Here is a 26,604-nt window from a genome sequence, read left to right as displayed (position 1 = left end):
GGAGTCCATTCATTTTCCTAGTATGGGTTCAGCTTAGGTATCCACGTAATTGGTCATCAAGTTTGTGGTACAGGATCTGTCCTACAGTCTTAGAGGGGCAGGGGTAATTGGTGTAGGTACTGGTATCTGGTTGCAGTAGGGGGTCACGCTCTTAACAAATCAGGGGGCTTTCAGCCATACCCCGAGTATCTGTAAGGAAAGCGGGTCCCTGTTCTCTAGAGTGCCCAGGTGGGTGGGTTCTGCAGACAGACCATGGGCACCCAATGTAAGAGTTGGGAGGTTCCAGTTTATCCTTGGACCCCTGTCACAGGTGGCTGGGCGATCTGAGTGGGAGCCACCGGCCCTTAGGCCCCTAATGTAGATAGGTGAGGACCCTGTTTAATAGGCAAAGCGGTGTCAAACATCAAACACCCACCTCTCCACCACACAGCTGAAACAGTTGCAGTCTGCAGACAAGGGCCTATGCTCCTGAAATAAGCCCACACAGGTTCATGCCAGGGGGAAGGTATTCAAAGTCTGTGGACCATTTATGCCTGGAAAGGAGCCGCTTCTGTCCTGAGCTCCCCAGGTTAGTGGAGCTGGCAGATTATCTTTTCCCCAGTTGTGAATTTATTCCTTCTCAAAGCCTGGAGAATGGCTCAGGGTGCTCAGCAGGGCCTATCTCAGACCCAGGGAAATGAACAGCCACTGAAGCTGGCTTGGGGGCTAGGGGTGTGGTAAAATACACACAAGGACTTAGCTTTTGCCAAGAGTGCCGTTCTTCTTTGATTCCGGTGATTGAGTAGGCTGTGCAGCTGGCTGATTCTGCCTGAGGAAACTGTGGCCGAACGCTACCACCAGCCCAACAAAGTCACTCCTGGGCATGGTGCCGGTGGGTTCCCGGTGATTCAGGTCCGGCAACTCCTCTCCACTCCTGAACTGTCGCCCCCCCAACCCTTCTGCTGCTCAGTCCATTTTCTAACTTTGCCTTTGATGTTTAGGGCTCCTAGCTTGTCATAAATATAATTGTTTCACTTGTTTTTTCTGGTCTTTGTTGTAAGAGGGATCACTGGAAGCATCTGACTACTCCGCCATCTTGGCCCCACCTCTCGCAACTACACTTTTGAATCATTTTAATTTTTCTTACTTAGCGAAATATTTTCTGCCAGAAAAAGCGAGGACCAGGTATCAGGGAACATACTGCTAAACCTGTTGCTTTAAAGATATAGGCTAGCTTTGTTGTGGGTGGTATGTTTTGGATTCTTTTTTTCTTGAAGCTTATTAACCCTACAAGTATAAATTACTTTTCATTAATATGCAAAGAATTTATGTAGTACATAAATTTCTAGACTCTAAGTTACTTAAAAAAAAAAACCCAGTTGTCGTTGAGTCAATTCTAACTCATAGTGACCCTAGAGGATAGAGTAGAACTGCCCTATAGGTTTCCAAGGAGCGCCTAGTGGAATTGAACTGCTGACCTTTTGGTTAGCAGCTGAACTCTTAACCACTATGCCACCAGGTTTCCCTAGCCACTTAGGGGTTTAAGTTTTTCATCAATTGCTGTTCCATTGCTGATCAGGTGAGTCAAGATATCTTTTACTTATATGAGAGAGTCATATGGGCAAAACTGGAGGCTACAGCAACAGATAAACATTGTTTATCTGTTTAATTAGCATATCATACAACTTATTTATATGACATGCTACTTAAAATATAAAGCAAAGTATATTGCAGTCAACATGTGCATAGTGTTAAGAACATGGACCTGTTCGTGCATGTAATTATATGTGTAGGAAATTCATTTAATCTCAGATTTCTGAACTCTAAAGTCAGGATAATAATACCTGCTTTATATGGATGCTGTGTAAGGATAAATCATTTTATAATAAGTGTTGGGTTTCATATAATAATTGCACAAAATTGAGCTCTTATTTAAATGTAATCAAGATACCTGCTTATCACTTCAGTTAAATTTGTGCTGTATTCTTTGTGCATTTTACAAAAAATGAAAAATGAAATGATCTCCTTAAAATTTAAAATGACCCAGATACTTTTACAAGTATTTAAAGTTATTTTTATGTAGTTAATCTCCTCCCTGGGCCTCCAGCTTATAGTAAAGCATATCATTACAAGTCAAACCATGAACCCAGGTCTCTTAATGGGTATGTCATGTTTTTTACTTCTCGTGTAGTAGGATTCAAGAACCAGAAGTCCAGACATCTCTTTCAGGTATTTCTAAGTTATTGTTAGGTAACTTTTTCTTACTTGGCCCGTTTTATACAATTCATTGTTCTATATTAGGCATCGAAGAATTATTTAAAACAAGCAAAAGACTTCAATTTTAGATCAGTCTTGCCCTAACTAGCAAGTCGCCTGACCTCCTTTGGTTGAAATTTCTTTGCTTGTAAAGGAAAAGCAAGAATTGGACTATATGATCTGGATAGTTCTTTAAACTCTGCTGTTCTATAAATATAAGTAACTATTATCAAATTGTATCAGTCCCCTGTTTAGCATTTAAGGATACCCATCACCCTCTGCTCAGTCTCTCACTGAGCTAACTTTAAATGTTCCTTTGAAGCATTGTGCTTTGTTAATTTTGTTCTTCCTGTTGCTAGTGGTTAGTTGTGCCAGGAAAATTTGACTCTTTCTCAAGAATTAATCCATGTAAACGTTGTTTGGTTTCTTCTCTCACTCTTTTTTTTTTTTTTTTTAATATCAACAGGGCTTTATCATACTTTATTTTGCAAACTTGAGAAAGAGTAATTTCCCTGTAGCGGCTACAGCTGGGTTTGACAATTTCTAAACCTTCCCTTCCACCCACTGCTTTTTGTAGGGTTAGTGCCTAGGGAAACTATTTGACATAAACAATAACTATTTTGCTGAATTTTAACAAATTTACCTAACCAGTTTTTCTTTAGCGTTCTTTCTCTTGCCATAAACCAGATAAAAATGGGAACTCAACCAAAGGATTTTAATTGCTTTCCAAATGACTTATAAATTTGAGAGGTAATCGAGGAGTGAGAAAAGGGGAGCATTTTTTTTTTTAGAGGTTTTTCCCTCTAGAGCTTGAAATTTTTCTTCTTCGTTGAACTCAAATGCATAGGCAGTCTAAACAATATTGATAATGTTTACTTAAGTTGGGTGGTGGGTACATGGTGTTTGTTTCATTATTATTCTTTAAACCAAACATAAATGTTTACATATATGTATATACACACACTCTAAATTTCACTAAAATAAAATAAATTTTTAAACTAGAGGAAACAGGAATAAATATGTTGAATTTTTTACTGTTTAAATTAGTTGCTATCGATTTTTTTTTTTAGGCTTTTTTTTTATAATATTCCAAATTGCCTTTCATTCACTCGTAATATGCTACATATTTTATTTATCTTCATTATTACATATTTCTCTCACCAGAATGTAAGCTCCACAAAGTTATTTTGTTTTTCACATTAACTGCCATATCCACCGTACTAAAGTATAAACCAAAAACCAAACCCATTGCCATTGAGTTAATTCTGACTCCTAGTGATCATATAGAACAGAATAGAACTGTCCCATAGTTTCCAAGGAGTGCCTGGTGGGTTGAAACTCTGACTTTTTGATTACTAGCCATAGCTCTTTACCACTGCACCAGGAGGGTTTCCGTACTGAAGTATAAAAAAAAAAAGTACTGAAGTATAGAAACAATAAATGTTTGTTAAATGACTCTCCACGGTTAGGTAGATTTGTTTTCTGGGATGATGGTCTAATTAGGTTATGCATGACTTGTATGTAACTGTGTTGAATAGTATAACCTCTGTTGAATGAAAAGAAGTATTATTTAACAGTGCAGAAAAGCTCATACTGAATTTAGCTTTCATTCAGTTTATTCGGAGCTAAGGTTATAGTGATTTTTAAATGCACTAATTTGACCTTGACCTTGACTATATATATTTCAACGTATTACACTCTTCACCCTGTTAGCCATCTTATGAATGTTTTCTGAGTCATAAGTACAGCTGGATGGCAGAGCTGGATAAATTATTATGAATTCATCACTCTTGGTGGAAAGGTTATATTTGCTCCAAAAATAAGAGTGTTTCAGTACTTAAAAGTATAGCAGCATTACAATAGTGATAACTCAAGGTGGAAGATTTCTTTGGAAAACTGCGCAAACCTAGGGAGAAAGGTAGTGTAATAAATATAAATCTCTTACAGAGCTTTGTTTTCCCAGCCATTGAATCTTAATTTTGTTTTGTTTTGGTTTTTTAATAGATAAGACAAAACCATTGACTTCTGTAACTAATATCAATACTTCTAGTACACAAGCAGCTACTGTAGCTGTCACAACACCTACTGTGACGTCTGGTCAGGCAACACCTACATCACCTATTAAAAAGGTAAGCCAAAATTATATTTGCTATTGTGTTCAAGTACCATTTGTACTAAGGCATTAAAGTAGTTCTAAATTTTTGTAGTTTATTCCAAAAGTATTTAAGGTTTTAGAGTAAGAATATATTTTTGTCTGTAATTTGACTGATATTTCCTCTGAACCACATTTTATTCTTTTTTCTTTCCTTTTTTTTATATATTAGAATATTACCTTAGTTACGAAAGTAAATAGCAGAAAAATTAAAATTTTCATAATTTTAGAACTAATGATCATGGTAGTTTTTACTTCTTTTTTGGAAAAAACTCATTCTATGTCCTTTATCTCTGTTCAGTAGAGGACATGTTGATAGTTTCACAAATAGGTAAGTTAAGCACAAAAATTAACTACTACAAGTCAGTGAAGGAACTAAAATCTAGATTTTCTAATTCGTAGTACAAAGCTCTAAGCATACAACTATGGTATGACAGCAAGAGCATAATCTTTGATGCCAGACACACCAGAGAGCATCTTCTAGCCTCAGCAGTTGCTAGTGTGGACACTGAATAAGGTACTTAGTACTGTCTTTGTTTGCAAAAACAAAGAGAGAAAGTTAACATTGTAAGCGTTGGTCAAGACAGAGAGCCTGTCTAGTAACTAAGTGCTCCCAAAATGTTAGTTTCATTTTTTCTTCTCTCTTTCTCTTGTTCATGCCTGTAACCTCCTTGTTTCTACCAAAGCAGTGCTTTCAAACTAGTGTGTTGACCTTTTTAAAGACTTCAGTTTCCCTCCTTCTCCAGAACCTGTCCATCTTTTAACCCAGATTAAAGATTTAGATTTTTTTTTTTTTTTTTACTGACCTGTGCCTTTTTTAAGGAGCCCTGGTGGTCGCTATGGGTCAGAATCGACTTGACGGCACTGGTTGTTTTTTTGGTGTCACAGTGGTTAAGAGTTCGGTTGTTAACCAGAAGGTTACAGTTCTAATCCACCAGCCGTTCTTGGTCGCTATGGGTCAGAATCGACTTGACGGCACTGGTTGTTTTTTTGGTGTCACAGTGGTTAAGAGTTCGGTTGTTAACCAGAAGGTTACAGTTCTAATCCACCAGCCGTTCCTTGGATTTCCTATGGGGCTGCTCTACTCTGTCTTTTAAGGCTGCCATGAGTTAGAATCGACTCGAAGACAACGGGTTTGGTTTTGTTCTCTAAATAGAGATCTCTCCTCCCCAGCCCTTAATTATCTTTAATGGGCACACTCGTTTCCCTCTCTTTGTACACACACACTTTTCTTTATTGAATCATTTGGGAATGGATTGCAGGCATCATGGCATTTCATCCTTAAATACTTGAGCATGTATCTCCTGAATAAAAAAGCATTATCCTTTATTCCCACAATAAAATTATCATACTTGGGAAATTCAATTTTGATATAATATTATTTATGCTAACTGATATACAGACCATACTCAGATTTTCCCAATTTTCCTAGTAATGTCTTTTTTAGCTTTTTGTTTGTTTTTTCAAATCAAGGAAGGGTCCAGTCAAGGATTGTACATTGCATTAGTTGTCATGTCTTTGCCTTTGGACTTATTTTGTTGCTTCTGTGACATTACTTGATTTGCATGAGTTTGAGGACTGATTTTAAAAACCAATGGTGTTTCTATCATGTCAGTATTGTTAGTCTAGATTTGGCTTCAAGTGATCAAAATGTAGATCTTTTTAACATGGTAAACTAGAGAATTTTTTTAAGTCCATACTACTAGGCATAATCTTCCTCTAAAATTTTTCCCTCGGAAAGCAGTAATGTTAATTCCTAGTGGTGATGTATGAGTTTCAGTATTATACAGTTTATGTATCAGGAAACTATGTAATGAGTTATTTCTTTGTTCCAGGAACTGGTGGGTCTTCTTGAATTAGAGCCCATGTTCATATGATCATAATTAAATATGCTTTAAAATGAAATTTAAAATATATATATTTTATTGTATTTTAGTTGAAAGTTTACACAGCATATTAGGTTCCCATTTAACAATGCTTATAAAAATTATTCCGTGACATTGGTTACATTTTTCACAATGTGTCAGCACTCTCATTATTTCCATTCAGTTTGTTCTGTTTCCATTAATCTGTCTTCTCTGTAAAATTAATTTCTTTGAAAGCAGGTCATCTGCAGAATTTTGAAGACTGTTAATGTCACAGTTAGGGTCACCATGAGCTACCTTAACTAAACCCATTGCCTTCGAGTCAATTCCGACTCATAGCATATAGGACAGAATAGAACTGCTCCAATAGGGCTTTCAAGTAGCAGCTGGTAGATTTGAACTGCTGACCTTTTAGTTAGCAGCCGTAGCTCTTAACCACTGTGTCAAGTATAATTTAATTCTAGAGCCATCATATAACTCTTAAGAAAGCACTGAACTTCTGCCTGCATCTTCAGCTCTTTTGATTTATTATCATTAGAACTATAGGATTATCTAAAGTTCCCATAAGCTCCATTTCCCTGGAATATCTGGGCAAAAAAAAAAAAAAAAATTGCTCTGTTTTTGGTATTTGGCTATACAAACCCTTTTCTACTAAATTCAAATAATTACAGCAGACTTGTGGTCAGTTTTATTTTTCTCAAGTGTAGCTCAGATTATGGCAATTTACTTTTTGATTTATGCCTGCTGCCCTAATTGAAAGCAAATACTTTGGTGGCATGGTGGTTAAGCACTTGGGTACTAACCACAAGGTCAGCGGCTTGCACCCACCAGCCATTCCGTGGGAGAAAGATGTAGCAGTCTGCTTCTGTAAAGATTGCAGCTTGGAAACCCTATGGGGCAACTCTGCTCTGTCCTGTAGGGTTCCTATGTGTCAGAATTGACTTGATGGCACTAGGTTTGGTTTTGGTTTGGTTAACTTAATGGGCCAATAATGTCTTTGCTATAAAAATTTATATTGAGTTACCTTTGATTCTGTAATTAAATTGATCTAACAACAACCGTCTGCTTCTATAATTTGCATATTCAGAAACTACATTTTCTCAATTTCAAGTGTCATAACTTACTTTGAAGATTACATTATTATGTTTTATATCATTGTAGCATCAAAGTTGCTGGATTTTCTTTCATAAATTTACCTAACCAGGTTTTCTTCAATATTCTTTCTCAAATAGGAACTTAACCAAAGGATTTTAATTGCCTTCCTAATGATTGATAAATTCGTGGGGTAATTAGGAGAGTGAGAAAGGGAAAGCCTTTTTTTTTTTTTTTTAAAGGGTTTTTTGTTTCTTTCTTAATTAGCCAAATGTTATTTGGCTGGGTTTTGTAGCCAAAATAATGAAGTCATGGTGTGCTAAATATTTGCAGTATTATTTTTAATATGTTGGGGAATCCTTTTACCAGTATTCTATGGCTTTTAGAATCTGTTGTTATGGTCAGTGATACTGATACTCTTTACCTACTTTAATATAGCGTTTTAACATATTTTTAAGCTTATTTCAAAATTTTACCTGTAACTTTAGAGGCCTAACAGATACAAATCCACTTAAACTTACTGTTAATTTCCAAATGCATTTTAAAGTATTTTGCAGCTAAAAGTTCTAGGTATTTCTAGGTTCCCATTTACTACTTTGCATCTGATACTTAGACAGCGTTATCTTCAGTCCTCTGGCTTCCTCCAACTGTGTATAAACTAGATAGATAGGTAGGTGGGTAGAGAGAGAGACTAGTGGCAAGGAACATATCACCAAAAAAGAAAGCTCATAAAACGTAATAAATTTCACTTATTTACGATAATAAATCATAGTAATTACAGAGAAAGACACAGTTGTATTCACTTTAAATGATCTTCTCAAGTTCTTAACTCTTCAGCCGGAACTATTTTTGTGGCAATAAGATCAGGCCCTGTGATTTGTGGAGCTATCATCTATAAAATCATCAGGTAGATTTTTTGCTTTTAAATTTTAACTAACAATAAGTTTACATAACTCTCTGATCAAAATAAATATTGTTGGGATCTCTAAAACAGATTACCTACTTTGCTGTATGGATATGCATATCCATAAACTGTTTTTCTTTACTGAATGATAAAATAAAAGCTCATTTGGAATTACGTGTTCTGGTTAATTGAATCAGATTTAATAACCATAATAATTTTTTAACAAAAGACTGCTGTGTGCTGTGGGTATATGAAGTATGTTAATAAAGCTGTACAAATGCAACACAATAATTTAAAAGTGGAAGAAATCATATTTGGTCTGGGGTACTAGGATCAGAACATTTAAAGTAGACTTTGAAAGGATTTGTACGTAGTATTTCAACTGGAAGAGAGGACGGATTGTAGAGTTTGTTGAAAAGGAAGGAAGAGAAGCAAGCAAAGTAGTGATAATATTTTGAATGAGTAGATTATTTTGCAGGAAAATGAATTGTCTGGTTTCAGTGAATTATACGGTATGTATATACAAAATAAAACAGGAAAAATAGATACCAATTGTAGAACGTCTTCATTTCTAGGTTAACACTTTTATAATAGGCAAAGAATACATAGCGAGTCATAGAAGATGTTTGAACAAGGCCATGAGAGAATTATTCTTTATAGAATATTATACTGGCAGTAATGTACAGGTATGTTTGAGGTGAGAGGCACATTGACAGAAGGATTATTAGAAAGTCATTGAAGTTGCCCAGAAGAAGGGTGATGAGAGTATAAACTAGAGAAGTGGCATTAGGCTTATAAAGAAGAGGCAAAGACTTAGAGACTTGGCACCTAATTTATGCATATAGGAAGATGACAAAAAAGAAGTCTAACTTGATTGTCAAGTTTGAAACACAGAGGGTTGGAAAGGTGGTTGGTGCTGTTAAAAAAGTTGATTTGGAAGTAAAGATGTTTGATTTTAGACATGTTGAGTTTCAGGTCCCAATTACTGTTCTAGATAGTGCAATCTACAGGTAGAAACAAATTCAGGACTGGGAATTTAGGAGTCAGACCAGGCTAGAGAATAACAAATTTAAGAATAAGCTGAATAAAATTAATGTTTAGCCTGATGAAGTAGAGAGGACCCTGCCCCCAACTCCCAAGAGAGGAAAGAAGATGGGAGATCTGAGAACAGACTCTTGGAGCACTTATGTTCCAGGACTTGGACAAGGAAATTTGATAACAACAAGAAAAAAGGCCAAGAAAGGAGATGATCAGAAGAATAGGGAATTCAAGATATTATCCTGGTATGAGTCAAAAGAGAAGTTTCAGGCAGAGGGTGTAGTTAAGTATTTCAGTAAGGTTTGTTTTCATACCAAGTAAAATGGAAAGGTGCTTTTAAACATATAAACAACTCCTCAAATTTAAATGCATGTAAGGCAGAGTTAAGGTAATCAACCATTAGAGTGTGTAACGAATGTCCATTTCAAAACTGATGTTACTGCCTCATTTTCCTCAACATTAAAATAACAGTAATACTAGTATTTCTTGTGTCATTGTAAGAATTAAATGAGATAATCCATGTGACATGTTTAGTTTAATACCTCACTTCTTAAATGTTAACTCCTTTTATAACATTTGGTAAATGTTATCTGCTATTATCTGGGCTACTTTATTATGAAGGAAAACATCTGTTTCCAGTTTGGGGAGGCAGGGTGAGGCTGAGAAGTTTCTAGAGCAAAAATTGGCAAACTCTTGGCTGTTGGCTAAACCCAGCCCACTACCTGTTTTTTGTTACAGTTTGAAAACTAAGAATGGTTTTAATTTTTTTCAAATGTTAGAAAAAATTCAAAAGAATATTTATTATTTTGTGACATTAATGCCCCTAAATAAAATTTTATTAGAGCACAGTCACACTCATTTATTTATGTATTATCTAGGGCTGCTTTTGTGCTGCAGCAGCATAGTTGAGTAGTTGCAACGAGACTCTATGGTCTGCAAAGCCTAAAATACTTAGAGTCTAGCCCTTCACAGTAAAAGTTTTCCAACCCCTGTTCTAGAATACTATAGCTTTAAATTGAGTAGTCTCAACACCTTATCATATTACACAGAATACTATGTGTATATGTAAAATAGGTTCCCAAATTTCTCAATCCCCATAGAGACCCTGGTGTCTCCTTGACTTTTTTTCACAGGGCCACTTGGCCAGAAGAAACTCCTAAGATTTTCGTTATTAAATAGTTTGGTACAGATTAGTTATTAGCAGTTGGTGCAGTGTCCAACAGATGTCACTGTGCTTCTCTCAAAGCTAAAATATCCCACAGTACCACTGTGATTTTGCTGAAGTAGAAAATATGAAGGAAAGAGTCTTTTAGATATCAAACCCTATGCTTGTAGCAGCTACTTAGTTGCTATATTCACCCATCTATATTTAACTGTGATTGAATATTTAAACTCTGGAAGTGTTGAAGTGAACTAGTTAAAGATAACAGATACTGCAGTTTTAGGACCATTGGAAAGCTTATGGAATAAATATATATAAAAATAGCTTTTAGTTGGAATGTTTAAACTTATATTTGTTGGGAAATCAAAGAGTAAACTTAAGGCTATGATATTATTATTAAATGTTATAATTAGAAAATGTTAAAAAAATTTTATTCATTATGTTGGATTTAAAATGGTTTAGCCAAATTATATAAATGGATAAAAACAAAATTCATGTACAGTAGTTTGTTCACTCATATGCAGTATCTACTCTGTGTGCCTTTAACTGCTTTAGAAATTTCCTTATTGGGTTCTTTCACATTATCTCATGTTAAAACTGCGGCTTGTTCCCAGTACTTTTGAAGATGGGATCAATAGCCAACTATTGGACTTTTATTATAAAATTCTTTTAAAAAGAAAAAGTGGGTTTTTTTTCTTAACTTCCCTTTTCTATTTTCATGCTTTCAATCATTATCTCTTTACCTGTCTTATTTCAATTGGCTTTAGTATGATTTCATTGCTCCTATCATGCCTGTGGTGGAATCAGTAGATCCTGCATCATGGAGGCAGGGCTTGCGCAAAACTGGCATTGTTCTTGTGCCCAATAAGGGTGAAAAATCTATGGTGAGGCATTTTTATATGCAAGGATTTGTATTAGGTTACAACATAACAAGTTTAATATAAATATTGGTTCCAGAGATGCATGGTTTTAAGTCCTGATGGTGTGCGTATTTCTGTTTTCTGTATTTGCATCATAATTTTTCTGTGTGATATAGAGTGTGGAGTGTGTTTTCTTAAATCTAACTTCTGGAGAGGTAATATATTCCTTTTTCAGTTGTAAATCTTTACAATTTTTACTAAGATATTAACCTACTCAGTAAAAGTGTTTTTTTTCCCCCTGAAACTATTAACTGTAATTTTAGACATATTATCTGTAAACTTCTCATTTTCCAACTTAAGGACTGATCAGCCTTGATAATTTCTTTTCTTTCTTAAATATAAAATAAAATAAAAACAGTTCCCAACCTCAGCTGCTAAAATCTCTCCCAAAGAAGAAGAAAGGAAAGATGAATCTCCTGCATCTTGGAGGTTAGGACTTAGAAAGACTGGCAGCTATGGTGCACTTGCTGAAATCACAGCATCTAAAGAGGCTCAGAAAGAAAAAGACACTGCAGGTGTTATGCGCTCAGCTTCAAGTCCCAGACTTTCCTCCTCTTTGGATAATAAAGAAAAGGTAATCTATTTCACAATCTTAATTTCTATAATAATTCTAAGACTGTGTTTTCCAGGAGCATCAAATCTGGTGGATATTCTTCTAGGTACTGTTAGATCTAGAAGATATGAACTTAATTCACATGACTTCATGAATTAAAACATAATCCAGATGTATCCACTTTAAACAGATACCTCTAAGGAATCATAGGTACTGGGAAGATCTGGTGTATTCAACCAAAACGTAAATTATGAGACTATCATGAATTAAAGGAATTCTTTATCTTACTTGAGATATTACAGTGGAATGAATTAAGGAGCAAGCTTATTTAATTTAGTATGCTTCAGTAAGTTTTTAGTAGTTTAGGAACACATTTATTCTTACAGGTTGTATTTATCCAGTATCTGAAAATTTTCTTCACCCGCTTCTTTCCTCTGACACATTACAAGCAACTTTGTCTTATTGAGTAGTTTTAAAAATTGTATTTTGAGAAACAGTATTAATATGGCATCATGTAGGATGTACCACAGTTCCTTCAGCACAATTTTATCTATTTGGAATATTAGTTTTCTACTGCATTTTCAATGCTTGGACTATTTTTCCTGTGTAGTTTTCTTCCTCTATTTAGAAGTGTTTCCTTGTATCAGAGATTTATAAACTAAATTTCTCATAAAATAACTAATATATTTTGAATTTTGATAAATTTATTGCCCAATTGTTTTTTAGGTACTTTGTGTCAGTATACCAGGGATATATCAGAGTGCTATTGTCACTACACTCTCAACCAGATTTGGATAATATAATTTAAGTAACTTTCGTTTTGAATATTTTAATGTTTTAATTTAAAGCACGAAGTATCAAGGTGGTGAATAATTTGTATATATTATTAGGCCTTCTCACTGAACTGTATTTGAGACCCTATTTCTCTGTCAGAAATAGGATGTTGTCACTTACGACACTGCATAACTTTAATCTGTTGTAGAAGTTTCAGAAAAAAATCTTAAAATATAGGGAAATATTTCTTCCTTTCTCATGTTAAAGTATTATCTAATTCTAGACCCTAAGGGGAAAGAAAAGGAAACTTTAGTTTGAATAAATTGTGCTTGATTGTTGATGGACATCAATTTTAGAGTTTGGAACTGTGAAAATACTATAAACTGATGACTGTGTAATTCTGCATTGTTGAATAACCTTTCCTTCATTCATTTTTTTTTCCCGTTGTGCAGGAGAAAGACAGTAAAGGAACTAGGCTCGCATATGTGGCACCTACAATACCAAGACGACTAGCCAGTACATCTGACATTGAAGAGAAAGAAAACAGGTGAATTCATAATGATTTGCTTTATGTTTTTTTCACTGTAAAATCTGTATTATATAGCACCAGAGATATTTACTGTTGGAATGTGATCACAGGCAAGTCATTTTTAACTTCTGAGCTTAAGTTTTTTACATTTTTAAGACAGGACTAATATCTTCTGCCTGGCTTACCACACAGAATTGATACTCTAAAGTGAGATAGTGTCTTTGAAAGTGCTTTGACAAGTTTACTAAGTGCTTAACGTAGGTTATTTTCTATGATGACAGTGGTGGTAATGGTATTCCAAGTGGTTTCCCCTTTTGCTTGCTCAGTGAGTGAAAAAGGCAGTACCTTAGTATCTGTAAGTTACATTTGCATTCTCCAAACTCAAGATAGAGATTTAGCTTTTAAAAAATGTACATATTGTATTTTTTTGAAGATATGAATATAGGGTAGCAGAAATGCCATTTTATAGAACTAAGCAAAGCACCTTATGCTGTAATAATGATACTGCAAACACTTGCATAGCATCCACTATGTGCTAAGCATTTTTATAAGTGCTTTTATATCATTAACACATTTAATTCTTACAGTGATCCTGTCAGGTAGGTACTGTTATTACCCTCATTTTACAGAGGAGGAAGTTGGGACAGCATAAGTAATTAGCCTAAGGTCACACAGTGTGCTGCGAAGTGGAGAAGCCAGAATTTTTGAGCTCAAGCATTTCTGATATTCTCTACATGCCTATATCTGATGTCATGATTATCTATATTTATAACATAAAAATCTTTTAAGATAAATTGTAAAGCATTTTATTTTACAGACTTCTGACAGACTGTGTTTACACGTAGATCTAAACTTTTAAAGATACTACGTAAAAAGACTTAGTTCAGTACCTGGAACATAGTAGGCATTCAACAAATGGGAACTTGGGAGGATAATCTGAGAGCATTCACAGAAAGCTTTGTGGAGGCAGTGAAATGTCAGCTGACTTTTGAAGCATAGGTAGAGAGGAGGGTTAATTTGTGGTGTAGAGCACCACTTATTTGAAACACTAAGGCATATAAAACCACCAAAACCTGTATAAGACTTACTAAATCATTAATTCATGCAGGAGATATTTATTGGGCATCTACTATGTACCGTGTAACAGAGCTCTGGAAATATACAGAACCGTGAACCAAAACGGTATTGTTAGCATCATTCATTATGAACTGGATTGACATACTGTCCATGTACATTAAACATCCATACCTCCAAAAAAGAGGGCCAGATGAGTTGGTTTGTTGTCATCCAATATGGAACAGCAGAATGATGCATTAAGACAACTCACAAGCAATCAGCCTGCCTGGTGTTGAGCCTATACATGATTGCCTTTACCCTAGGTTCCTATCCATGCTTTAGTCAGTTATGGCAAAGCTATCAGGATTGGGTTTACTTCAAGTGCATGGCTTAATTTAAGACAACTGTATGTACAGAGTTTCATTGATTCTCCTACATTTATAGCTTTTTATGTCCCGTTACCTTATTAATGTGAAAACATTTTAGATGAAGAAACTGGCACAGAGGTAGATAATACCCACGGTCCTTTTACAACTCAAAAGTATTTGATCTTTGAAACTCTTAGCATATCAATTGGTCATTTTGCAAGCCCTGCTGTGAAAATGCTCACAAAAGTACCAACTGGGTACAATTCCAATGTTTTAATCCTTCCAAATTTCAACTTTACAAAAATAAGGTGCGTTCTAAATCAGTTCTCTCAGATTCATTAAGAATTCATTCAGTAACTTCTGAATAATTTGTTGCTTACTTTTGAATAGGTGAAAAAAGTACTCTTGTGTTCTTTAATCCTTAGATTATGTCAGAATTAAAAACTGCTATGGATAGAGAAGGGAGCCCTGGTGGTACCGTGGTTAAGCAATTGGTGGCTAACAGAAAGGTTGGTGATTCAAACCCACCAGCTGCTCTGTGGGAGAAAGATGTGGCAGTCTGCTTCTGTAAAGAACTGTAGCCTTGGAAACCCTATGGGGGAGTTCTGCTCTGTCCTATAGAGTCGCTATGAATTGGAATCAACTCGACAACAAAGAGTTTGGATTTTGATTTATTGATAAGGAAAAAGGGAAATTTATTTCATGCTGGTCTGCTCATTTCCATTTAAGAGATCTAATTTCTTACGTGCATTAAATGACCTTTATACCGGTAAAGAGTTGGAATCACTCTCAGGTGCAACATACTATCTTAGATGTATGACAGAGTGATACATAGTAACTTTGTATTTCAGCAGAAAATTGTAGTTTTGTGTGTATCCGTAATAAATTGGTTAAAGCTAGTTGATCTAGTGTTCTACCGACTGGAGATTTCTTTTGTCTGTTATTTCAGTAGATTTATTTTCTAGTATCCATAGTGATGATCTGGTGGTTTTATAAATAAATATCTTAAGTCTTCTCTGTATCATTAGTATATATGTGGTAACTTTCTGATGGCTCTTCCCTCATCATGCTGTTGGATTTCAAAATGGTTAGAACACATCAAGCAGTGTTATCACGGGACTAGCAAAGGTTTCTGCCTAGTGTTGTTTGCTATCAAGAAAAGGTTATTAGTAAATAATTACTGAACATGAACGTTTTCGTAGACCTTGAAGAAATAAGGATGAGTAACATAACACTTTCTTCCCTCATAGCATTCGCTGTCTAATGTTGGAGACATATAGAAAAATAGTTAGCAAGATAACAAGTACTAAAGTAGAAGGATGAACTTTAGTTAAGTAATAAAGTTTTACTGGTGCCTGCAATTAATTTTTATAAGTACCGTTTGAAAATTTCTTCAGCACTTCATGTCTGGATACCATTTATGTATTAATTTACTATAATGAATAATGCTACTTATTAATGTTTTCATCATCGTGTATAGCTTCATCTTAAATTTGTTTCCATTATTCATTCATTTAACAAGTATTTATTGGCGACTTCCTAATTGGTAGGAGCTAGGGCTACCGCTGTGAACAGTTCCCATGGTATTTACATAATGGGGTATATGGAAAGGAAGAATGGATAGGAAGATGTTATTCCCAGTAGAGAGAACATCAGGTGCTTGGTCCTGAGCAGAAGTAGACTTGGTATGTTCATAGACTAGTACATGTGCTCTAAATAATTTGAACTTCTTGCAGAAAAGAAGGAAGAAAAGCCCTTACTTAACCACTGTCAACATTTTAGTTTGTTTCTTTTGATTTTTTAGCCCATAGAGTTTGAGAATTTTTTGATGTAGTTCTAATCGTATTATAGTATCCAATTTTGTGTCTTGAATGTTTTTTCACCTAACATACCATAAGCAGTCTTATATTAATACATATTTTCAGTAAACATTATTTTTCATCAATACTTAATATTCCATAGAGTAGACCTGCTGAGATTAAAGTAACGATCTCTTCTGGCCATAGACATTTAAATTATCTATTATTTTGTGATCATTAAATAATACTTATATAGGATCTTAATTAGGATTTTATCTTAGGGGTAGAGTCTGAGAACAGAAATTACTTTCATATTTTCATAAACATTAAAAAAGTACTTTCCCAGGGAATTTTACTAGTTTTTACTTCTACTAATCTTTATTAACATACTGCTTTCTTAACTCTATTTTAAAATTATCTACCAGAATCTAAAGGATATTCTTTTTACAGAGACTCTTCAAGTTTGCGAACAAGTAGTTCTTACACGAGAAGAAAATGGGAAGATGATCTCAAAAAGAATAGCTCAATTAATGAAGGACAAACCTATCATAAAAGGTAGTAATGTAATTTTTAAGTAGCTCTTATGTATTTTTTAAATAAAATATATGAGGCTGTTTCTTGGGAGCCCCTAAATTTACCATCAACATGCTTTTATTAGATAGTATATCTTTTGTTGCTTACGTAAAACTTGATTTAAAGACACAGACTGTATATATTTCAAGATGGATGAAAATTTGCTTCTACTTAAACCTTTCTCGGGAAACCCCGGTGGCGTAGTGGTTATGTGCTCTGGCTGCTAACCAAATGGCCGCCAGTTCAACTCCACCATATGCTCCTTGGAAGCTCTGTGGGGCAGTTCTACTCTGTCCTGTAGGGTCGCTGTGAGTCGGAATCGACTCAATGGCAGCAGGTTTCAGTGGGATGCCTTCTAGTATATATTTAATTCAACTCGGTATATTTTGTGGTATATTCTAGATTGTAGCATACTATAAAAGGAAATGCTTATGTAATTGACAAGAACAATTGAAATAGGTTAATGATGTGATTAATCTGGTCATCATTTGGTGAACTGGAAGGTTTCTGCTCACCTTGGAGCTCAGAGCTATAAAAATGCCTTGAATGAGAATGTTGGTAATACCATATTGGAGGGGAAACAAAAAATGTATAAATTATTTCTCTTCTGAAAGCAGCCATATGAACACATATAATACTGGCATGGGCCACTCTTAGGGATTTGACCCATCGCTAAAACAGTTTTCTTCAAAAATATCAGTCTTGCTTTCCCTGGGTGAAACCAAACCAAAGTATTTTTCTCAGGCTCAGCTAAACATATAGTCTGGAATAGTTCTAGAAATGTGAAATATCAGATCAAATCACCTTTGAGTCTTGTTTAGAGGGGGAGCAGTAAAATGATACACTACCAAATTAGTTAAATATCTAGACTCTAGCAAGTTGTAGATGCAACTCTTGGTGCTGGAGCTGGTGGTGTATTTAGGAACACGATGTTATATTTTTCGTAGCCTTGTGAGTCTGTATAATGTATAAACATTAACTGTAGAATACACATACAAACACATCCTATATAGATATGACTCTTTCCTTTAGTTGCTCCTTTGGTAGAAGACAAGATGATTTGATTAGTTCTAGTGTTCCAAGCACCACATCAACACCAACAGTTACCTCTGCAGCTGGGCTTCAGAAAAGCCTGCTTTCCAGCACAAGCACTACTACAAAGATTACAACGGGTTCTTCCTCAGCAGGCACACAAAGCAGGTAAGTCACAGATCCATTTTGTGTTCAGGTCTACTGTGTGCTTATGTATGTGCATGCGTTTTTGTTTAGATCGTGGGGCTCTGGATTTTTTCATTTACCTTATTTACAGAAAAAAATGGTACCAAAAAGAGGTAATTATGCATGCCAGGGGAAAAAAAATTAAGTTCCTGAATTAAGAACTTTTCTTATTAGATTGCTTAAAATGTAAGTTTCTTTCTTTGATAGCTGTGGGTGAGCTTTTTGGTTCATGGTTGAAAGATGTCTGGACTTCTGTTTTAAAAAAATCCATTCGTCAAGTCACATGTTTTCAGCTTCTAGAAGTGCTTTCATTGTTTAGCTGTTTTCCTTTTCTCTTTTTGTGTTGCTGCTTATGATGCTCTAGTACCTCAAATCGTTTGTGGGCTGAGGATAGTACTGAAAAAGAAAAGGACAGTGTTCCTACGGCAGTGACCATTCCTGTTGCTCCAACTGTTGTAAATGCTGCAGCTTCTACCACAACCCTGACTACAACTACTGCTGGCACTGTCTCCTCCACATCAGAGGTCAGGGAGAGACGCAGGTGTGTAAAGGTCTTAATAGTACTGCTGATAATACCTTGCCCAGTGATGAAAGTCTTTTTTTTTTTTTTAATCTCATGAAGTTGGTGACCCATCTATCCAGTGACCTAATAAATGAAATAATCTTTGTCAGCTCAGAGCTATGTAAATTGACATAGGTAGGGATTATTATCATTTAGACTTGGTAACCCACCTCTGGAGTCCCTGTGTGGTGCAAACGGTTAAACACTTGACTACTAGCCAAAAGGTTGACAGCTCAAATCCACCTAGAGGTGCCTCTAAAGACAGACCTGGTGATCAGCTTCTGAGAAGTCATAGCCTTAAAAACCCTGTGGAGCAGTTCTACTCTGCACCCATGGGGTTGCTGTAACTTGGAATTGACTTGAGAGCAACTAACAACAACAACAATCCACTTCTGACAGAGTGATGTTTTTGTTTATAGGCAGTGAGTGAGATAGGTGTCTTCTTAGCCATTTTAGTTTTTTGGTGATGGTTTTAATTCAAAACATTTTTTTTATAATGAAGACCTAAACATACACGAACACTAGACGTAGCATGTATAAAAAACAGGTTTTATCATTCTTCTCGTTGGGTCCCCCATATTTTTAAGAAACATGATAGATATTAAACTATTGCAGTTGGTTTTTTGAGAAATTCATTTTAAGATTATATTGTTAAGGCAAAGCTTCGGTGCATGTATTTAAGCCAATTAATTTTGTTTGTTGAATGTATTCACTTATTTTTAATTCTGGTACACAGTAACCAAACCCACTGCTGTCGACTCTGACTCATAGCAACCCTGTAGGACAGAGTAGAACTGCCCCGTAGGGATTCCAAGGCTGTAGTCTTTATGGAAAACAGACTGCCACGTCTTTCACCCACAGAGCAGCTAGTGGATTCGACCCTCAACCTTTTGGTTAGCAGTTGAGCGCTTAACCACTCCTTTACCAGAATGCCTTAATTTTATTGAATACATTCCCTTAGTTTTATACTGGTACACAGTAGGCACTCATTGATTGAAAAGGAAAAAAAGAATCTATGAATTTATTTTATGTGCTTAAAGGCATTTAAGAGCATTGCTCACTTTTTCCTGCAACTGACTGTTGGTATGGAATCACAGATGTGGAAAGGAAATTGCCTATTACTTTTTGTGATATCCTTGCTTTACAGATAAGGAAACTGAGACCCAGAGATGTTAAGTACAGTTACTTAGTGTGAAAACTGAGGCTAGACCCAAGATTGCAGGAGAATCAGTTCAGTGCTCTTTCTGCTATATGATGCATAGTCCCTAGGGTTGAGGTTTTTTTTTTTTTTTTTCTCTTAAAAAAGAAGAAAATCTTCAGAAATTCAGTGTAAATCATTTACTTACTAAAATATCAACCAGATTAACTTTTATTTCTGGCACATATTGTTGATATACCAAGTGATACTCATCTTTTGTCTCTGGTGCCTAGCAAAATGCCTGACCTATGTTAGTAGCAGCCTTACAGTAAATATTTGTGGTGAGTATATGAAAAGTAACAAGTTACTGTTATAAAGGCCAAATCTTCAATACCGATTTTGTTGGGACTCTTAAAACTACAATTTTAAATATTTTCTTTCTATTATTACATCTTTAGTTTCTATCAGAATATTTATATTTCATTTCTATTTTTATAGTAACATACAATGATATTTCTGTAACACCAGTGCAAGTTAGAGACTCAAAATTAATATTTTGAGCACTTTTTGATTTGAATTACTAGTGTTGGTCATATCATTTTCATTATTCATCCCTTTTTTTTTCCCTATAAATTTAAACCAGTTCTAGGTCTTCGTGGTACTTTCAATAAGACTATACAACCAACAGAAATAAAAGGATTTTAAGGCATCTATCATTTTCTTCTACTAAAAATAAGTTTAAAGGCTTTGTTTTTCTTTCAGGGGAGTTGAAGGAAGGAAGGGTTTGGAGTCCTTGGTTTTTTACTCCTTTTCTGCCATATTCCCTGATCAGAATCCTCTCTGGGTTAAAATTTCCTTTTCTGTAAATTGAGGTGTTCTAGTTACGTAATTTTTAATTTTAAAAAAATCTTTGTCTTTAGCATTCCATGCTTTTAAAAATTTCTCCAGTGACAATTAAATCCTAATGAATGTTGCCCCGGAATCATCAGTTCTTACAGAACAAGTTATGATACTTAACCTCCGTGTTCTTTATTTTTGTGTTCTGTCGGAGGGAGTTGAATCAACTTTTTAGAATTGACGGGGAGACATTAAAGATTGAAAATGATGCATTTGGAGATATTGTTAGGACAGAGCAGGTTCTAAGAGCATGAGAAACAAAATGTGTTTGTCGACATGTTTTCTGGTCTGTACAGAGATTTTGCTTGTCTTTGTTTCAGTGATGTTTGCAGTAATATTAATGTTTGTGTTTGGTTCCACGTGAAATAATTGTTTGCAATTTTGAACACATTGTTGGCCTCTTCTGTTTGTCTTTTAGTTAAATTTCATTAATGGTCCTGAAATACGTGATTGAAAATTTTCCAAAAAATGTATATATAATGATTCAAGAATACATTTTGGCCGAAGAAGGAAAAGCAGTATATTTATACCATATGTACCAGAGGGTATTATGCAAAGTTACCATGCACACTATTAAATTCCACAGTATTCTCAAATTTTCCTATTTTTATTAATCAGGATATCCTGTTTTTGTTGGTTAGGATTTTTCTTGGTTTAATTTTTCACTGGCAGTAGATAGGAGAAGCTACCTTTAAATAGTGGAGCATATAGCAAATTCTTTTCCTATTTAAATACTCCTAATCCTCCATCGTCTTTTCATAATGCAAAACAATACCTTACTAATAATTTTGTACTTGTAGAGTGAATTCACATGGAACTATTGCTTTAGTGTAACCACTCTTTGACTCAGCCAGCTCCCATTTCCTTCACTCTGGAAGGAAAAATGCTGCATGGGAAACAAGTGTGGCTGTTCAGTTTAAGGTGTAATTTTCTTGACTAACCGAAATGTAGATATTATAAATAAACATTTGAATTAATGAATGTCAGTGAAATAAACCATAGAATAATTGCATTTATTGAAAAATAGCCTTAATTAAAAAAAAAAAAAAAAACCTCTGATCAGAAAATAGTAAGCCATCTAAGCCTACTAAGAGTAAAACTGTATACCCTGGATAGCTATAAGAAAGAGATCCAATATGACGGACTGGCCAGTATATTCTGCTGTCTTTTTGATAATCAATTCTTTGGAATTAAAAAAATATGTAAATTATCTTACTCCTCTATATCCTATTCTTGGAGCCCTGGTGACAGTAGTTAAGAGCTTGACTGCTAACCAAAAGATTGGCAGTTCAAATCCACCAGCTGCTCCTTGGAAACCCTGTGGGGCATTCTACCATGTCCTATAAGGTCATTATGAGTCAGAATCAACTTGATGGCAATGGGTTTTGTTTTTTGGTTTGTTATATACTGTTCTTTGAGGTCTGCTTAAGGTAAGGACCCCAGAGGAGAAAAAGGAAGTATCAGATGGCAGCAATCAATTAGAGGAAATATATTGTATATTACAAATTGATACGCTAGAATTTTTTAGGCTAATTTGGAGCAAATGTATGGAAAATTATAATGAATGGATTTTATAAATCTTTCAACTAGTAATTTTCATCCCCTTAGCCTGCATATTAACAGATTTGGTTTAACCTGCATACAGAGCCCTGGTGACTTAGTGGTTAAGAGCTATGACTGCTAACCAGGGGTCAACAATTCAAACCCAGTAGCCAGTCCTTGGAAACCCTATGGGGCAGTTCTCCTCTGTCCTATAGGCTCACTATGAGTCAGAACCCACTCAGTGGGTTTTTGTTTGTTTGTTTTTTTGTTTTTTTTTTTACCTGCATATGTTTTTTTTTTATGTTAAACCAGGTATGATAAATCAATTTATTAACTTGCATAGTAACTTGAAATTGTTGAAAAAGAATCCAGGCTCGTTAAGAGAGAGTGCAATGGTTGATAAATGCTATCTGCCATCGGAGTAAAACAGGGAAGTGACAACACAAGGTTCATATTGGTTTTTCCTGTTCTAAACTAAATACGAAAACTTTGGTCATACAGAGAAGAAACCAGAGTTCAATAGTGCATGTTCATACTTGTTTTCAGAGCAGCTTATGAAATGCTGAAGTGATAGGTGGAGCCATCTGGCCTGCTATAAATTTTCTTTAACCAGATTGGCTATCATGTTTAGGTTTCATCTACTTATACTTATTTATTTATTTTTTCATCTGGTGGAAGTCCAAAAAAGAAATCATTTGCATGGCAGGTCCAGTAGGTACATAAGTTTTAAATGAATGAATAAAAATTAGCCACTGAGAACATATTTTCTGAATTGATGTTGCAAGGTACACCTCTGTACCTTGTATTAATAGGTGTTCCACCAAAAAAAAAAGAATTTCTTACTTAAATATTTTTGTGAAATGCTAAGTTTAACAAAAACAGGTTTCTTCCCTTGATTCTTCTCAGATCCTTTAGTATGTTACTGAGATTTTCTTAGAGGAGGCTGGAATGTGTAGCATTTCCCAAATTTATTAATCAACTTCTGTGTCAGTTATGCCCCTTATATCATACCCCAGAGTTAATGTTTTTTAAACATTCAGAAAGATGATCAGTTATTCTCTTTCTCTCTTTAAGTTACTTGTTCCAGAAAATTACTCTAGTTGTTGTAAAAACTAGGAAGTTTCTCTAAATAAAAAGCTTAAAATCCAAAGAGAGCTGATATGTAAACAGAATGGGAATATAAAACAATGGAAGAAGAGAGAAGCATCAGCCTTAGTGCAGCATGAATATCATGGAAAAGAGGGCTGGCCCTACCAATTGTACTTCCCTCCTTGGATCTGTGCATTGGTACCGATGAAGCCATATGTAGCAGAATCTCAACTAAGGGAAAGTCAAACTAAGGAAAGATTGATAACCAATGTATGTGATCAAGTGGATTCCACCCTCCCCCCCACCCCCCACCTTGTATTTTTAGGAGAACAAGTTAAAGTAACAATTAGGAATATAACTAAAAAATAAATAAATTAAAATTTTAGGTTATGGACTTAGTGCAGTACTAATATTTTAGTAGAAACCAAATTTGGTAAGTGGAGCTCTTCAATGAAATGCCTTGTTGATGGCATAAATATAGTGCTAGTCTAACAGCAAAAAGATACAATCTTTCAGGATGTCCTAGAAACACAGAGGTGAAAACATGGTAGAGGACATATGGATGAAATTAAAAAGAGAAAAAAAAGTTATATCTTCATGAGACATTACCATAAGTTACTCAACCAGCTAGAGGAAACAGGTGATATTTTCTCAAACAAGGGCATAAAAACAAACTTAAGTCAAAATATAGTAGTAGTGGAATTTTCATCTTTCTTTGAATTTGCTGGGTGGCTCAATTCAAGTAAAAACTTGAGAATTTCTTGACTTTACCTTGCTCACAGTTCATCTCTAATTATAGTAGAAGCAACAAGGGGAACCAGCCCTCTGGAACTAATTATAGCCAATAAGGTAAGAGCTAATTGAGGAAATGAAGGCAACTACGATGTTTAGTAGGAAATGGCATTGTCATCTTACAGTAGTTAATTATATAAGGAGGTGAGTGCTAGGAATAATGAGTTGTGCATTCTAGTTTTAGAGGGACAGATTTCAGAAAATTCAGGAGTGTGGAGGGAAAGAGATGAGTTCCTGTGTACTTAAAAGGAATGTGACCGCTCTAAATAGAATTCTGAAGAAATTGTTAATGCTTCTAAGGAGCTTGAAGATATGGTTGAATTCTGTGAACTCAAGAGTTTTAAAGGACATACAAAACATAGACAATAAGGTATTAAAAAGCAGGATAAATTCAGAAGTTTGTTATGAATAGTATCAGGGAGGCTAAAGAGCAGAATGAATTACAAATTGAGCACTAAACATAACAAAAGAGCCTTTTTAAAGGTAGCATTTGAATAAAGAACTTACTAGACCATTGCTTGAGGTTTGGAGAGGGGTACGGTAGTATAAACTCAATAAATTTAATAAACAACATAGAAAATTGATTTATTAAATTTGTGTTTTCTGAGAAATATGAGCTAGATAGTAATATAATTAGATAAAGTATAATGATTGAACTTTCAAGTAATACTGGCTATTGAAGGGAAGTTCCAGTGTTTTGCCAGTTCTGTCTTGTCTGCCTGTTTGACAGTTTTATCAGCTATTTAACTCTTGACATAGATTGTATGCTTTTGAAACTGTGCACATTCTGTGACAGGAATGGACCATAATCTGATGAAATTTACTAAAGATACATGCCAAGTACATTTCTTCATATCAGAAAATCACTCAACAGTAAGATGCTGGCTTACAAATAGTTCATGTATTTTTAAAAAAAAAAGCTTCAATTTTTAGAACAAGATGTGATGTCTACCAAAAACATCATTAATAATGACAAGAATACAAGGGAGCACTCCCTCCTCACCTGTCATCTCGTAATCTGAATGTTGCATTCAGTTCTAATGGTGTACTGGAAGAAGACATTGACAGATGCTAGAGGTTAGCCAGATACCATCACTTGTCATCTAGGTTGATGTTTCACGGAACCAAAAAAGGGGCTTAGCAGGGTGATGGAAGGAACTAGGACTACTTATCTTAGAGAATAAAAGATTTAGAAAGGAATTCGATACCTCTCTTCAAATATTTGAAAATACTGTTGGGAATTTAAAGTTCTTTTTCAGTATGGCTGTAAAAAAAACAATAGAACAGAACCCATTGCAGGAATATGATTAATAGGTAAATTTTAGCTCAAGTTTAGGACAAACTTAAGAATTAACATTGAATGTTGCTTCAAAGAAGAGGTTAAATTACTAGTTTTCACTGACATTGTTGGGGAAAAAAACTTCCTGAATCAAAACAACAAAACAAAAAAATGTTTTTACTTCCAATCCATCCTAGTAAATTGTGATTTTGCTAAATGAAATGCTTGTACCTCTTTCAATAGAGCTAAAATCTTTAAACTTAGATTCTGTTAAGTCCTTTTTTAAAAGTGTATTCCTCAAGATTACATGATTTAAAAAAAAAAAAAGTAGGAAGAACTGGAAAAATATACGTTAATATGATTAGTTCCAGTCCAAAAAGAAATTGATTACTAGAGTGCATTGTTGAATTTCACAGTGGACACAACTAATTTCTGAAGACTCTTTTTCTTAAAACCCATTAAAAATACTAAACTTGTGTGTTTCATTCACACATATTCATATATAATTGTATTCGTAAGTATTTTATCTCCAACTAACAATATTTATTTATTACTTTAGATCATACCTCACTCCTGTTAGGGATGAAGAGTCAGAATCCCAAAGAAAAGCAAGATCTAGACAAGCAAGACAGTCTAGAAGATCAACACAGGTATATTTAATATGTATAATATTTAAAACTTAAATTACTTTTCTCCTTCTTACTTTTCACTGTCCTATGAAAATATTGATGTCATTATATAGTGTGAGCAAATCTCAAAAGATAAAGCTTACCTTAGTAATCCTTCCATCACCTTTTGTATATAACAACATGGTTGCACTTTTACTGTTATTTTTTGTATCATTAGCTGTATGCCTTTGTGTTTCTTTGAATATTTATTTTATATCCTCATTCCTAATATAGTGCATAACACAGAGTGTTTAAAAGTGTTAAAATGAATTAATCATATATGATGTCTAATACTTATTATTAAAAGTTCTGTGAATATTTGGAGGTGGGCAGGGAGTGGTAGAGGATAGGCCTCTTTTTATATTATTAATATCAAACAGCTAATGTGTAAGTATGAGA

At 34.7% G+C, this 26,604-nt stretch overlaps 1 protein-coding gene across 3 annotated transcripts in view; it reads left to right on the top strand.

The window, feature by feature from the left end:
- Positions 1-26,604, top strand: part of PPP1R12A (protein phosphatase 1 regulatory subunit 12A) — a 173,154-nt gene that overhangs the window by 120,937 nt on the left and 25,613 nt on the right. Inside the window, exons 9-15 of one of the 3 annotated variants that reach the window (XM_049885164.1) lie at positions 4,240-4,364; positions 11,727-11,942; positions 13,148-13,242; positions 16,898-17,002; positions 18,053-18,220; positions 18,603-18,779; positions 26,097-26,187. In XM_049885164.1, coding sequence (XP_049741121.1) covers positions 4,240-4,364; positions 11,727-11,942; positions 13,148-13,242; positions 16,898-17,002; positions 18,053-18,220; positions 18,603-18,779; positions 26,097-26,187 — 977 coding nt within the window. The remainder of the gene's footprint in view (positions 1-4,239; positions 4,365-11,726; positions 11,943-13,147; positions 13,243-16,897; positions 17,003-18,052; positions 18,221-18,602; positions 18,780-26,096; positions 26,188-26,604) is intronic. The other 2 variants (XM_049885166.1, XM_049885167.1) reach the window with 2 other exon arrangements.

This window comes from Elephas maximus, chromosome 4, assembly GCF_024166365.1.
Source record: "Elephas maximus indicus isolate mEleMax1 chromosome 4, mEleMax1 primary haplotype, whole genome shotgun sequence".
Lineage (NCBI taxonomy): Eukaryota > Metazoa > Chordata > Mammalia > Proboscidea > Elephantidae > Elephas > Elephas maximus.
The sequence above is the reverse complement of the archived record's forward strand: the minus strand, read 5'-3'. Positions and strand labels throughout refer to the sequence as shown.